The sequence below is a fragment of the Pristis pectinata genome, chromosome 28 (assembly GCF_009764475.1).
Source record: "Pristis pectinata isolate sPriPec2 chromosome 28, sPriPec2.1.pri, whole genome shotgun sequence".
In the NCBI taxonomy this organism is placed as follows: domain Eukaryota; kingdom Metazoa; phylum Chordata; class Chondrichthyes; order Rhinopristiformes; family Pristidae; genus Pristis; species Pristis pectinata.
Window position 1 is genome coordinate 28,261,098 of NC_067432.1, and position 15,925 is coordinate 28,277,022.

The 15,925-nt window shown below is 37.4% G+C and overlaps 1 protein-coding gene across 6 annotated transcripts in view; it reads left to right on the plus strand.

Annotated features, from left to right (window-relative positions):
* Positions 1-15,925, plus strand: part of znf280d (zinc finger protein 280D) — a 90,273-nt gene that overhangs the window by 56,387 nt on the left and 17,961 nt on the right. For all 6 annotated transcript variants that reach the window (XM_052040487.1, XM_052040485.1, XM_052040486.1 and 3 more), the window contains 7 exons: positions 1,619-1,719; positions 2,399-2,545; positions 5,087-5,221; positions 9,162-9,415; positions 10,086-10,226; positions 11,339-11,401; positions 12,048-12,169. In XM_052040487.1, the coding sequence (XP_051896447.1) occupies positions 1,619-1,719; positions 2,399-2,545; positions 5,087-5,221; positions 9,162-9,415; positions 10,086-10,226; positions 11,339-11,401; positions 12,048-12,169 (963 nt within the window). The remainder of the gene's footprint in view (positions 1-1,618; positions 1,720-2,398; positions 2,546-5,086; positions 5,222-9,161; positions 9,416-10,085; positions 10,227-11,338; positions 11,402-12,047; positions 12,170-15,925) is intronic.

A 15,925-nucleotide genomic window follows, 5' to 3' on the forward strand; every position in this document is an offset into this window, starting at 1 on the left:
TCTGAAGATTTAACATTCAAACATCGTATTTTTTCCCTTTCATACTACTATTTGACTCTCCTATAATTCTCAAACTTGCTGATTCCTTTAATCAATGTCGGTTTCCTCTTTCTATGACTTGTTGTGTAAAGATAAATAATTTCAATATTTTTACTGTAACTTTTATTGTGGAACAGTTTACATTTCCACTATTTAAAATTAAACAGGAAGTATAATTTTGGGTGTTGTCTTTAAAATCTCTTGTCAATTGCTATTGTTTGAAACAATTTTGGGAATAAAGAGGTTCTTTTAAATATTATTTTCATTGTTGTAAACAGTAGCCACTATAACAATTCTAAAATAGTCTGTATAAATAACAGCAATAAAATTATTGTTATTTGAACAGACCTTTCTCAGGAGAGTGGTCAATCATTTTTATTATAATGCCTTTTAATCTTTGTCTATTCATTATTTTTCTTTTACATAAACTATTAATTTCTATTATCTGGTGGTTTCACCAAAACTAAATACAAAGTTAATCGTGATATGGCATTCTTAATTGCTTTTGTGCAACCCATTTAGTGATGGTATCAAGGTGAGACATGTGAATTATTGTTTTCTAAAAATGAAAATGTCAGAAATGCTGATTATTTGTTGAATGCATAATTGAGTCCGGAAGGCTCTAATCTACCTTATTGTAGGATGAGGAACTGTTTCTCAGATTTATTGGATTAGTGTAGGGAGCAAAGAACAGAGAGGTCTGACAAAATTAAAGTAACAGGCCTCTGACATCTTGGGGTCACAAGCAAAATTGTTATGTAAAATGATCACCCAATATCTTTTTGCTCTCCCTCATGTCGTGGTAACCACATCCTTAGTAGCAAACGCAGTATCCTGAATTGAAAGCAGTATAAAAAAAAATTAGATTAAAAAGACATTTAGACTCAGATCACAAAGTGAAAGTAGATTGTTCCGTTGCATAATATCACTGCCTGGTAAGAAAAATTAGTATTAATAATGGAGGTATACATAAAGTTCTATAAGTGATAAATGGGAAGGAAGCGTAGACGATATATGGCCTAATTTATATGTTTTGAAATAATTGTTCTACAATAAACCATATTGGTCACACTAAATACAAGATGAGGTAATAGATTACAAAATGGAGAATTGAGTGTGAATTAAGAAACTAGATTTTGTCAGTCCAAAAGTCATGATAAAGCTAATTCCCGATGGAGTTGTTTGACATTGTCAAAAGAGACGAGTAATATTCTGAGTATTTTGGGGGAAAAATATCAAAAACGGGAAGACAGAATCTGACTAAAAATAATTATACATCAGTTTATACGTTAATGGGAGTAAGAATGCTGCTTGTTCCACTTTCCCCCCTTACATCAGTTTGGGCACTTATTTTTATTTATAAAATGCTGGAGCCATAAAGAATGTTACAATTGTCAAAAAATGCATGACGTAGAGGGCATTTTAACCTTATTAAAGAACTCATATTAAAGAAATGTCTTATTTGTTCAAACTACCTCATGTTCTGCTTTCTTTTATTGCAATAAAGTTTATAAGATGGAGGGTATCTGCAGAAACAAATACTGAGCAGATATAATTTTGTTCTTTGGTTGCTTTTTAGCAATTTGTAAAATTTGTGAGTTATCCTACGAATCTGAGCAAGTCCTTCTACAGCATATGAAAGACAATCATAAACCAGGGGAAATGCCATATGTTTGTCAGGTAATTTTCTTTTGATATTTGTAAATGATTTTTTGTTTAAAGGGTCTTTGTTTAAACATTATATAAGTTATGCCTTAGTTTAGGACTGACGAACAATAACATTCAGTTAACAGTATACTCTATTGAATCAAAAGTAATTCTATAATAGAAAGTAAAATCCCATCAGGTAGGCAGTTACAAATACTTGAGTTATAATAGGTGGTGAACGTATTACTGTTCCAGCTCTTGGCATTATGCTCAGCAGCTCAGACCCCATTTTTGGTTGTGATTCAGTGGGTATAGTTTATCATCTTCTGTCGCTGGATCTCTGTCTTCCCCTTTCTTCTTCCTTTCTATTTCTTCCTTTACTTCTCTTTCCCTCTGAACTAACAAGACATAGTGTACTTACCATTTCAATGATCCATGTGAAAGCACCTTATCCAATGAAGATGCTCTTAGTTCTCCAGTTTTCACGTTCCAAAGATATCAACTGACATTTCTCCATGTTTAGTATAAGTAAGCAAAATCTGAAAATGTATAACTCTCCTGGCACTAGGAATATATGTCTGTGCTTGTATTAATGATGTTTTTAAATTAGAGAAAACAATCAAAACAAAGGCTAGAAAGGATGTGTAATCTGATCAAATTAGCCTTTACCGTTTCTTACTCTGGCCTTTTTTTTTCCAAACCCCACCTTTAGGTATGCAGTTACCGGTCATCAGTGTATTCAGATGTTGATAACCATTTCCGCGTTGTTCATGAAAATACCAAGCAGTTGCTCTGCCCGTTTTGCCTTAAAGTCATTAAAAGTGGAAATGCTTATGTCCAGCATTACATGAGGCATCAGGTATAGTTTTAGTATTGATTTACATTGAATTTTGCAAATGGCTTTCTGTAATAACACTGCAGAATATTAATCTCTTAGGATTTTCCTAAAAGTGAGTCTACAATATTACTAATGGTCTTTACATGTACCGTACGATTTGATGATCACTTGAAGAACTTTGAACAACGAATAGGGTCAGTTGGGTAAATTAACTCAGTAAAGGGACACCACTTTCATTGGCATTTAAAATGCATGAGAAAGTGGTGGATACAGGGGAAAGACTTGCACTTAAAGTAAAAATAAAAGTAGGCCAGTAATCAGTTACAGCATTATTGTTGTTTTTGACATTCTTTGTTAGGTTTATTGAACATCTCAGTTTGTCACTGTCAGGGGAGAAATCTATTTGTAGCTCATAGCTGAACAATTTGAACAGTCAGCATAACCAGAAACCCACTTAAAGACTGCTGCGTTCAGTTATCTACTTTCCTTGAATTAATTATACTTCATAAACTCTGCACCATTGAGGAATAGCTACAAGTATCTTGATCACATATAAAGTTTCTACTAACCCTGTTTATTTTATTGCTTGACTTACCAAATAGCAAATAAGAAATAGGCAAAAAACAAATCATATTTTGCACTTAAGATGTATGAATTTACTTAGATTGTGCAATCTAATCAGAATGAAACTCAACAGGATAGATTCAGTAGAAGGAAGTCTTGGGTGGGGGGGGGGGATACACAAAGCAGGTAATATTTAAAAAAAAGCTACTGAGAAAAGTGGAGCATCAGGTGAGGTCTCTGATAATGAGCAATGTAGTGCAACCTTTTAGTCACAGAGATGCATCTACCATAATGATAGATAATCATCTGTACATTAAACACTTTCCTTAAAATTCTGTCACCTGAGGTACTCATATAAAGAGTATAGAGTTATAAAATTAAGTTTTTCCCAAAAAATGTAATTTCACTCTGGTGATAAGGTAGAGAAAAGCCAGTGCATACTTATAATAAAGTTTCCTTTGCCCATATGGATTATAGCTTTCACTTCCAAGGTTAGCTGGTGAATAATTTGAGTTTGTTTTAAACCAAAGTTGAAAAGCCAAGGCCCAGAAAGTAGAGCATTACCTAGGTTCAAAAGAAGAATAACTGGAAAACAGTTTTTGAGCAATACCACATTTCAGTCTGTTAACTGTGGGAGGAGCACCTGAGTAGGATTAGGTCTTGCAAAGTTTTGCCATGCTCAGAAAAATTAATTTGTAGCAGATATTTGGAATAAGACTCAATCAAGTTGAAAGGTGCAAGAATGCAGAAGCTACAAGAAGATCACGGTATCATTGATTCGAATAGTAAAATAGCAAAGGACGAGAAATGTACTTGTAGCATTAGTAAGTAATGAGATAGTTTGCATACCAAACAGTGTACTATTTGGGACTGTGATTTTTGGTTCTGATTGTAGCCTACAGATAGGGAAATAAAATGATCAGAGATTAGTATTTTGAAAATGGTATTCTTAGCAGTAGCAAGGGCTGACATTTTGGCATTATCAAAGGCATGGGTGTGGGTAAATTAATGTACAGAGTCGACTCAAAACATAATTGTACTTCTGCACTTCCAACTGTCAGGGGTTAAAACAGTCATTGTAAACTATTGAAATTGACAGCCTTAACTTCTAACAGGAAACCCATTGAACATGACAGTATCTTGGTGCCAACTCAGTTGCATTATATCACCATCAACAAAAAGTATTTAGCTGAGCAGGTGTGAACTCATCTTTTGTGTAAATGCAACTCACTGTTAGCAAACCTCACAATAAATCTAGGTTCACTGGTTGATTTCTGAATTCATAGGATAAAAGCGATGACATATATGAGGAAAGCTTGAGTAGATTGGGCCAATGTTATTGGAGTTGAGAAGAATCAAGGTGATCAAATGGAAACCATGTAAGAATCTGAGGGGGTTTGACAGGATGGATACTGAGAGAATCGTTCCCCTCATGGGGGAATCTAAAATGAGGGGACATATTTCAGAATAAAAGATCACTCATTTAAGATGAGGATTTTCTCCTCTCGAAGGATCACTTTTTTGCAATTCTCTTCCCCAGAGAGTTGTGAAGGCTGAATTATTGAATATATTCCAGTCCCAGAGAGATTTTTTTTTGATCCATCAGGGAGTTACAGGATATAAACAAGAAAGTGAAGCTGAGGCCGAAAATTGGATCAGCCATGATCTTGTTGAATGATGGAGCAGGCTCAAGAGGCCATATGGTCTAGTGCTGTTCCTTCTTCATATGTTTTGAATGTAAGGTTTCGGCACGTCTTTATACTGTACAGCGGAGTTAGTGACTTGCTTATTTTGGAACAGATGTATCTTAAGAGGAATAGATGGAATGATATTTTGTAGAAAATTAGAATTTGAAATGCATAAGCAAGTAAGTATTTTATCATTATAAGCATCTCCTGCCACATATCAGTTATCTTCTACTTAACGTTGTGTGGATTAGGTAAACGACATTATTCTTATAATTTCAAACGTCATTTAAAACTTCAATTTCTTGTCCAGAAAAAAGGAGTTTACCGTTGTAGCAAATGTAAGCTTCAGTTTTTAACCTGTAAAGAAAAGGTGGATCATAAGACTCAACACCATAGGACATTTAGAAAACCTGCACAATTAGAAGGCCTACCTCCTGGCACAAAGGTAAGGTTACTACACTGATATGCTGTGTACATTTTATGAATGTATTATCAAATGTCAAAGTTATTTAATATTTGGCAAATTTCATTGTAACTGTTTTCAACAAAACATTAATTTGAATTTATTGGATATGATTGGTTTGTAATTTGTAAAATGGAAGATCAATTACTAGTTTTATAATCATTTGTAATATATAACAAACGTGTGTTACATGTACCACTTACTTTGATCTTTTATTTCATTGAAAAAAATGATCTTAGAGGGAGTAGTCTTTTCCCCATCCTGAGAAGAGATTGGCTAGGAGGTCAAGTTACAGCCTTTTGCTCAAGAGCAACAAACTTCCTGCTGGAGGAACTCAGCGGGTCGAGCAGCTTCAATGGGGGGGGGGGGGGGGGGGAAGGAATTGTCAACGTTTTGGGTTGAAACCCTGCATCAAGACTGGGAGTGGAGGGGGGGAGATTACCAGTATAAAGAGGAGAAGGGTAGGGGTAAAACAGAAGTCTGAGGGGTGATTGGTGGACTGAAGTGGGGTGAAAGATGAGGGGCATGTTGTGTCGGGGAGGGGAGGAGAGTGGAGGTGGAGGTGGGAGATATTGGTAGGTGAATGACAGATGGGGGCAGAGCATAAAAAAAAGAGGCAGATGAAGCAAGGTGGGAGGAGGAGATTGTGAAAGTTGGAGACAGCTGCTGAAGGGAGATAAGCAGGAACACAAAGGGCCTCCAGTGCTGGAATCTGATAAGTAAAGGAGGCAAGAATGGGAACACTACTAGGGGAGAGGTAAGTGGCAGATGAAACCCGAGCCAAATAGTGGAGGGTGTGTGTGGCTGGAGTCTGTGGGCAAAATGTGTGAGTAGTGGGTGGATGGAACCAGGAGGGGGACAGTGCTGGGGGGTGGAGGAGGGGTGTGTGGGATAGGGGACAAAAATGGAATGACCAGAGGAAGATCAGAAGAGGAGTGGGGTGGGGGGAGAAGGGGGAAAAGAAAAACAAAACCCACCGGCGGGGAGGGTTACCTGAAACTGGAAAACTTGATGTTCGTGCTATTAGGTTCCAGACTACTCAGGCGGTCTTTGGCCTGTTGTTCCTCCAGTTTGCACTGGGCTTCACCCTGGCGGTGGAGGAGGCTGAGGATGGACAGGTCATTGTGAGAATGGGAAGGGCAATTGAACTGGCGTGCACCTGGGAACTCGGGATGACCATTGTTGATGGAGCCTTATGTCTCCAGCCTTCTACTCTAATTCACTGCCAGTAAAACTTACCATTGGTTCCCTATCCTTGTCAACATTTGGGCCTTGTGTTTGCACGGTATCACTTTGCCCCCAGTATATTGTTTTCCCTGTTGCTTTTGATCTGTCTCCCTATGTGTCAGTTCATATGTGATGGGAATGATTGATGCATCATGCCATTGACGTGGACTATAATATTCATAGTCATCTTCCAAAACAGCTTTAGATATTCACAAGAAAAAGTATCTGATTTGTAATGTTTGCTGAAAGTAAAACTGTAGATGCCCTTTGGGCATTTGGAAGTTATTTTTATCTATATAATCAGTTACACATGGCATTCCAGAATGGTTACCCACACATTTTAAATTGTCATTTTTAGCACCTTCAGTGGTACGGAAGTTTTCTCAATGCCAAAAGAGAAAAAGAATTAACAATAGAATTGACTGCAGGCATCTGTTGAGCCTGTCCAACAGCAGGTTGCAGTGTGATTTTGAAAATAGCAATGCAACTCTTCTGACTAGATATCACTATAACTGCAGATGCTAGAAGTGTGAAATTAAAAGAGACCAGGCCACTGACTCAAAGCAGTCATGCAGGAGCTCATCTGTTTCCTCAAACCAGCACTATATGACTTTCTGTACTGAATCCTTGCCTTTCAGTTTCTGATTGTAAGCAGGGAGAAGGAGCACAGCTTGATTATCTGATTTACCAAAATGTGGGCAAGGATGGAGTAGTAGACATCTTTGATGGTTGTGTAGCAGTGGTTGAGCATGTTTGGGCCTCTGGTGGGACAGATGTGTTGATAGAATCTTAGTAGCACACTCTTAAAGGTGGCTTGGTTGAAGTCCCTGGCTATGATGAACAAGGCCTAAGGGTACACCATTTCAAGGATATTGACAGCGGAGTATAGTTCATCAAGTGCAAGCATCACATCCACCGGGGGTGAGATGTAAACTACTGTTAGGATAGCTGAAGTGATGTCCTGCGGCATGTGGTAGAGAAAAAGTGAACCAGTAATACAGATGGATGACCTACAGAAGAACTGGGCAGTCTGATACACAGAGAGCAAATCACCTGAAGCTGTTGAATTTAATATTGAGTTGGGAAGACTGCAACATGCCCAGCTGGAAAATGAGGTGCTGTTTCTCATGCTGTACCTCATTATAACAGTGTAGAAGGCCACAGATGGATAGTTCAGAGAAGGGACGGGATGGAGAATTAAAGTGGCAAGCAACAGGATGCTTATAATTGGCACTGTAAACTGAACACAGGTGCTCTGCAAAGCATTCACCCAATCTCTGTTTGGTTTCTCCAGTGTAACAGACTGAATGCTGTACACTAGTTGAAGATGTGCAAGCAGTTTACTGCTTTATGTAGAAGTACTGTTAGGGTCCCTGCATGGTGGAAAGGGAAGGATAGGTGTTGCATCTCCTGCAGTTAAGTGGGGGAGTGCCATAAGAAGAGGAATAGTTGGTGGAAATGGAAGAGCAGACCATGTAGCTGAAAGAAGAGGGGAAGGAAAGATGTATCTGCTGGTGGAATCTTGTTCAAGATGGTGGAAACTGCAAAGGATGATGCATTGAATGCAGAGGTTGATATATTGTGAAATGTGGATAGAGAGAGGGTGAGAGCAGAGACGTGGAAAATAGTCCAGGGCTTAGTCCAGTGGTAGAGGAGAAGCCACACTTTGGGAAGAAGGAAGACATCACAGAGACACCGTATGAAAAGGCTCATCATCAGAGCAGATACAATGGGGTTGGAGGAACTGGGAGAATGCAATGGCTTCCTTACAAGAATGGGAGGAAGTATAGTCTGCTTTCTGGCTGGAAGTGTGTGCTGTTGTTGCACAAGAAGTCCCTGTTATACAAAGTTGCATGATAGCAGCAGAATAAGTATTAATTGCTACGTAGCCTCCCTGACGAAACAGCAGGTAAACTCACGTGGTTTGAGTCTGAATGCAGACTTATTTGAGAAATCTGCAAATAATAGCAAGTATTTTTTATGTACATTACCAAAAAAGTATATTGAGTTTTCTGTAGTTATTAACCAATTAGTTTACTAATGTCCTTTTGGGGTAAACAAAAAGCTATTTATACCTAGTTTGCCCTGTGGGTTAGAACAGTCCCAAATCATGTCGGAGGAATCTTAACTACCATTACCATTGCATCAAACTGGTAGCAGTCTAAGAAGGTGGCCCACTACTAAATCCCTTATTGGTTTGTCCACAAATAATACAGATGAGTGAAGTAAAAACAATGATCCATGGTAACTTTTACCTCCCAAGCAAGCTATGTTTATCAGATGACATATTTCAAATTACTTGTGTACTGTATCCAAGAAAGATATTTTCTGTTCAACAAATACAACATTTTCAAGATACACTGGGCATAGTTTGCCTTGCTGATCGATCAGAAATCTGATGAATTCATTAGTTCCTTCAGATTACCTTTGGGATACCAGCTTGAAAATTTAGATATAAACTTTGATTCATTTGTGTGGGTATGATAGCTGGAGAAATGTTTATGTGACAGATGCCGAATTGATTGCATTTGCAACAAGTATTTTATTGTATGAAAGAAAATGCCCTCTAGAAATTGTCTTACTAATCTTTCTTTTTGGTAGTCTGAATATTGGTATCATTTATTGGTCTTATAAACCTTACAGGTAGTGCCAGAAATCCAGTTTCTTTTGATTGACAACCTATTTAATCTGACAGGTTACTATTCGAGCTTCCATGACACCTTTTCCAGTTGGATCATCTTCCATGCCTTCAGTTAATTCTGCAACTAGTTCTACACTCCGGAGCTCATCATCAGTAACAGTAAACACTAAATTGTACTCATCAGCTATAAACCAAGTTACTACCATAGGAAGTTCACAACCAGCTCCATACTTTAAAGAGGAAAAGAAGAAAAATACAGCCAATAAAAAAATAACCAAACCTTTTAATATTGATCTTCAGTTTTTCAGGTAAATTATCTTGGGTTATTTTTACATCATCTTTGTTCCATTGTCTAAGAGCCATAAAGCCAAAGTAATAATTATATACTTGACATTGTAAGACAGCATTTTTCATGTTATTTTATGGAGAATTGTAATGTGTTCACTGTTTTCACTGAATATTTGCATCCAGAGCATACACCACTTTCTTTTATGACATATCTTTTAATTCTTTAAAATAATTCCCATATGTTTTGTGTATGGTTAAGATCTTGTAAACAGAAATGAGAAGAATGCCTCTCAAGAATGACTCCCAAGAATGAGTCATTTTGAAAGGTGTTGATCGAGAGGCATATTATTACCAATCAACCTGTCTACTCATCAGGTAGTTCAACGGGATGTTTAACATCCATCCAAAACACCTGACAAATCAAAACTTAAAATATTTTCCAAATAATGATATGGTGCCAGTTTAGGAATTTTTCTCATTGTAAATCTAGAAAAACTATATCAAATAATCATAATGAAAAAGTTGTCTTCTTTTGTAATTGAACATGGAATTAGTATTTTCTTGTGAGAGATAAGGTCAAAAATATGTATACACATGTGGATACTAGTGTTTTTTGCTCATGTCATATACGATGCATATGTATATCAAGTCTTTGGAATCCCAACAGTGATCTTTCTTGTTTACTTGCAGGGCCAGATGTGGTGTTCACAAATGTATTGAGTGTGACACAGAAGTTAAAGAGTTCACCAGCCACTTTGCCACTTACGCCCGTTGTTCCCTTTGTCGATTCAGAAGTAGTTGCAACAAATCTTATGTGACCCATATGATGAGGTAGGAAGAAAGGGGGATTTTTTAATTGCATCCCAAATTGAGGACATTGAATTTAAGGGATTATAAAAATTATTTCATTAATTTTCACTAATAAGTTTTCACATTAAATAGTGATCTTTACAAAAAATACTTTTCAAATGTTTTTCATTTCCATCTTCCACTTCCCTCTCCCTTTCCTCTCCACCACCAATCTCTCCATTATAATGCAAAATCAAATCCAAGATGTGTGCAATATGCAATGTTGCATGATTACTTTCTATGCTTATTTCATGGCTGTGACACACATGCATCTCTGGACTTTGTATTTGACAGGAATAAGGAATTAAGGTTGTGCAATTTAGCCTTTTTGAGCAGATCTGGATGATCTTTAAGTTGTGATGTGAGATCTCTATGCTGCTTATTGCAGCAAATTTCAGCCTTTCATTCCTAGCCAAATAAAGAACAAAAGTAGAGCATTGACAAAGTTGTCAGATTGATAGCCCTCTGCAGATTGAAGCCATCAATCAAAATCTAACTCAGGTCACGCACCAAATGCTGGGTTGTAACTGTTCTTCTGTGTATAATTTCCAATATTATTTACAGCTTTGTCATAGTGGCAAGTTTGTAGCTAGAACCTCATCAATAAATAGTTTTTAAATTTTGCTTCTAGTGTTTAAGAAATCTGCAATTAATGACAAGTTTGGTTGCATGAAAGTCATTTACATGAATGTTGTTAATAATTGCTTGTTGTCACTTGCCTTGAAGGTACCTTCCTTTATGTCCTCAGCAAAGCAGATGTGTTGTACTAATGTTGTTAGTTTTTGGAGGGCCCATTTTTTTCCTGTTGACTTTCTCAAAGTTTTATATTAAGATACAAACTTGTTGCTTGATTTTGCTTTTAAGTTTTCAAAACTGACTTAAATTCTTACCATTTTGGGATTACGTTTTGACTCTAATTTTCCAATACTTCACTTTTTTTTTTGTCCCAAAATATGTGTATATTTGAAAATATTACTTTATACTTGGGTACTAGTATATTGAAGAATGCTAAGTTTTTATTATTTCAATAATTTAAAATCTTACCAATGGATTTTCATCCATAAGTGCACACATATCTTGATTGTGTTTTGCAGCTTTCACACTGTCCCAAGTAAAAAGAAATTTTGGATGTTCAGAGGATATTCAAACAAACTGAGGTAGGAAATGCTGTATAATTTTAAGTCTAAATATAGCAAGTAGAAAATATGAATTGTATTGACTCTCCTTTTGTCACATTTAAAATAATAGAACGTTGTGACTAATTAGTGGTTTATATTAAGGTGAATCCTTAAAGTGATCCTGCAAGTTTATTGATTAATGAACAACAATGAAAATAATGATGCATCCGTATAAGAATTAATAACAGATAAACTATCATGTCAAAAAAGAAATGACTTATTTTGGTTCCTACTTTCCTAAGAAGTAACCTTGGAAAGCCCAATTGAAATTACATATTCCTACATTCAGTGAATCTTACTATATCAAGCCCTTTCCTCATAAGTGATCAGTCATTTCCACTTGCCACATGTTGCATACCTGTGTGGTACCTGTCCCATAATAGAACATCATAGAACAATACAGCATAGAAAAAACCCTTTGGCCCATGCTGTCGGTGCTGAACATGATGCCAAATTAAACTAATCCCTTCTGCCTGGACATGATCCATATCCCTTCATCCCTGCATGTTTATGTGCCTATCTAAAAACCTCTTAAATGCCACTGTCATATCTGCTTCCATCACCACATCTGGCAGAGTGAAGGCATTTTTCAGAGGGTAAATGACTGTACTTTATATTGTTACAGAAATATAAAACTAGTATGTGCTAGTTGTCCATTTGAGGCCAGCGTTACTGATTCAGACAATATGGCAAAACATCTTGATCAAAACAAGCTCCATGTCTGCCGCATCATTTCAAAATCCAGTGGTAAGTGGAAAAGTTTGACAGATTGGATGTCATTTTATTTTGCTTAAAGAGCCTGTTTTATTAAACCAAATGCTAACAAAATTCTTCAGCGGTTTTTGGTTCTGCTTTTCCACTTTAAAATTTAAAAAATTGTTTCCTTCAAATAAATGTTGTCTAAATGGGCACTGGATAATTGGCTCTGTGCTATAATCTGACATGGGTAAGAATGAATGAATCAGCAGTATATTTTACAACTTTCCTAATAGAGCATAGAACAGTATAGTAACAGTCCCTTTGGCCCATGTATTTGCACATGCTGTATACTGTATCCATCCAGTCCCTGTCTATTAATGTGCCTGTCTAAATGCCTTTTAAATGTTGCTGTCATATCTGCTTCCTTCTCCTCCCCAGCCTGTACATTCTAGGCACCTACCACTCTATGTGTACAATAAAAACTTGCCTTACACATCTCCTTTAAACTTTCACCCCTCACCTTAAAGCCCTCTAGTATTTGACATTTCCACCCTGGGAAAAAGATTCTGAATATCTACCCTAATTATGCCTCTGATAATTTCATGTACTTTTATCAGGTTGCCCTTCAGTGTTGTGTTGCCACTTTCAGGGAGCTATGGACTTGCACCCCAAGATCCCTCTGTACATCAATGCTCCTAAGGGTCCTGCCATTTACTGTATACTTTTATGTTTGACCTCTCAAAGTACAACACCTAACACTTGTTTGGATTAATCTCCATCTGCCATTTCTCCACCGATATTTCCAACTGACCTATATCTTGCTGTATCCCTTGACAACCTTCCTCACTATCCACAACTCAGCAAATTTTCATGTCATCTGCAAACTTACTAATCAGTCCACATACATTTTCGTACAGATATCCCTGCAGAACACCACTGGTCACAGACCTCCAGTCAGAATAACTCCACCACTACCCTCTGTCTTCTGTGGCTTAGCCAATTTTGAATCTAATCTACTAAGTCTCTTTGGATCCCATGTGCCTTAATCTTCTGGATCAACAAAGGACCTTGTCAAAAGCTTTACTGAAGTCCATGTGTACAACATCCACTGACCTACTCTCATCAATCACCTTCGTCACCTCAAAAAACTCAATCAAGTTTGTAATACACAATCTCTTCTGCACAAAGCTACGATGACTATCTCTAATAAGTCCATGCATTTCCATATGTGAGTAAATCCTAAGAAACTTCTTCAGTAATTTCCCTGCCACTAATGCAAGGCTCACCAGCCAATAATTTCCTGGTTTGTCCCCATTTTCCCTATAAACAGTGGAACGACACTGGCTATTCTCCAGTCCTTTGGGACCTCACCTGCGGCCAAAGATACAAAGATCTCTGTCAAGGCCCCAGCAATCTCCTCTCTTGCCTCTCTCAATAATCTGTCCTGCTCCTTGATATCAAAATGCCCTAGAATATCAGCATACCCCTCCCGGATCTCACTGTCGTCCAAGTTCTTCTTGATAAATACTGATGCGAAGTTCTCATTTAGTATGTTGCTCACTTCCTCTGGCTCCAGGCATAAATTCCCTCCTTTGTCCTTTGGTGGTCCTACCCTCTCTTTAGCTACCCCATGTATAAAATGCCTTGGGATTCTCCTTAATCCTATTTGCCAAGGACATTTCATGGCCCCTTTTAGCTCTGCTGATTTCCCTGTTTAAGTCCTTTCCTGATTTTATATTCTTCAAGAGTCCTGTCTGATTTCAGTTTCCTAAACCTTAGATTTGCTTCCTTTTTCTTTTTGACAACATTTACAACATTTCTTGTCATCTAAGGTTCTTGAACCTTGTCATCCTTGTCTGTCTTCCTCACAGGAACATGTTGGTCCTGAATGCTGACCAGCTGGCTTTTAAATGACTCCTACATGTCAGATGTAGACTTACCCAGTCTACTCTCCCCAGCTCATGTCCAATACTGTTATAATAAGCCTTCCCCCAATTTAGCACTTTCCCCTGAGAACCAGTATTATCCTTATCCATAACCATTCTAAACTAGCTTGTAATTTGCAATAGCTTAGGTGAAAATAAAAATCAGGCAGGTTTTCTCTTTCACCAGTTTTATATTATTGCATAAAGTTCACATCAACCCCAGTGTCTTGTTGTGTTCCAACCCATATAAAAGGGAGGTCAATTCACATCAAGAGAAAGTTATTAATTGTGATTTTACTTCAGTGAAATTAGTTTAGTGCTTTTATGTTGTTAGTGACTCTAATGAGGCCATATTTGTGTGTTTCCAGCCTTTGACTGTAAATAAAAATATAAGATATTCCAAACAGTTAAATATGTAGAATGATACTAATCAAGGTAATTATTAGTAGCTTGTTTTAAGATGATATTTGTTATGTCTGTCACTCTATAAATTTCCATTCTGTGTATATATAGTTCCTTTTTTTTTTGCAAGGTAAATATTGTTAAAAATGATCCTACTACTTCTTTGGTCTGAGGATTTATGCGCAGAATTCCTTCAATGACAGCTGTGATTGCACTACAGGGGGTTGCATTCCTAGAAAATGGTCTATTTCTCGATTTTCTGTAATGTGAAGCCGCGTCATCTGTGCATGGATCAAGAAGCCTGAATTTAAAAAAAATAAATATTGTGTTTACTTATTTACTTTCTTTCTCATAAAGTCTGTAAGAGTGAATATTATTCAGCAACTCAAATTTTTGGGTAGTGATTTGTGAATTCTGTAAGGGTGAGTTTCGTAACCCAAACAGCCGTAATGTGGGGGGGGGGGGGTTGCCTCTATTATTTTTCACAGCTAAAGTAAAATATCACTACATTCTATAGTCAAATAATCAATATTTTCTTTATGGTATTAAGTATATACATATATATAGATATAGATATATAAAATTTAATATATATTACCATGTGGATGTAAACAGTTTTTAAACTTATAAAAATGTCAAAAGTAACATTTTAACATTCAGTTCTAGAACTACACCATCGTACTACTATGTGTTGACACAAACAGTGGGTTAGTAGTACTTTTCTAGAATTCTTCATCCCTTTCCTGAAGGAAATAATTTGTGCTGTTGTTCTCCAACAGCCTGAGGAAATTTAGTTCACATAACTGTGCTTGATATGCAAAGTGCACAGTGAGATTTTTTAACCATGGAGGTGCATTAGTTTGGGGCTCATCTGCTCATATAGTTGGCATTTCCAGATATCAATGAGCTAGGTATCATCTCCTCCTCGCTGACAATCAACACAGGCGCACCTCAAGGATGCGTGCTTAGCCCACTGCTCTACTCTCTACACTCTTGACTGTGTGGCTAGGCACAGCTCAAACACCACCTATAAATTCGCCGATGACACCACTGTTGTTGGCACAATCTCAGATGGCGATGAGGAGGCATACAGGAGTGAGGTGGATTGGCTGGTTGAGTGATGTCGCAACAACAACCTTGCACTCAACGTCAGCAAGACCAAAGAATTGATTGTGGGCTTAAGGGGAAATCGGGAGGACACACACCAATCTTCATTGAGAGGTCAGCAGTGGAAAGGGTGAGCAGCTTCAAGCTCCTGAGCGTCAACATTTCAGATGATCTATCTTGGGCCCAACACATTGATGCAATCACGACAAAGGCACGTCAGCAGCTCTACTTCATTAGGAGTTTGAGGAGATTTGGTACGTCACCAAAGACTCTTGCAGACTTCTACAGATGTACAGTGGAGAGCATTCTGACTGGTTGCATCACCACCTGGAATGGAGGCTCCAATGTCTAGGATCAAAAGAGGCTGCAG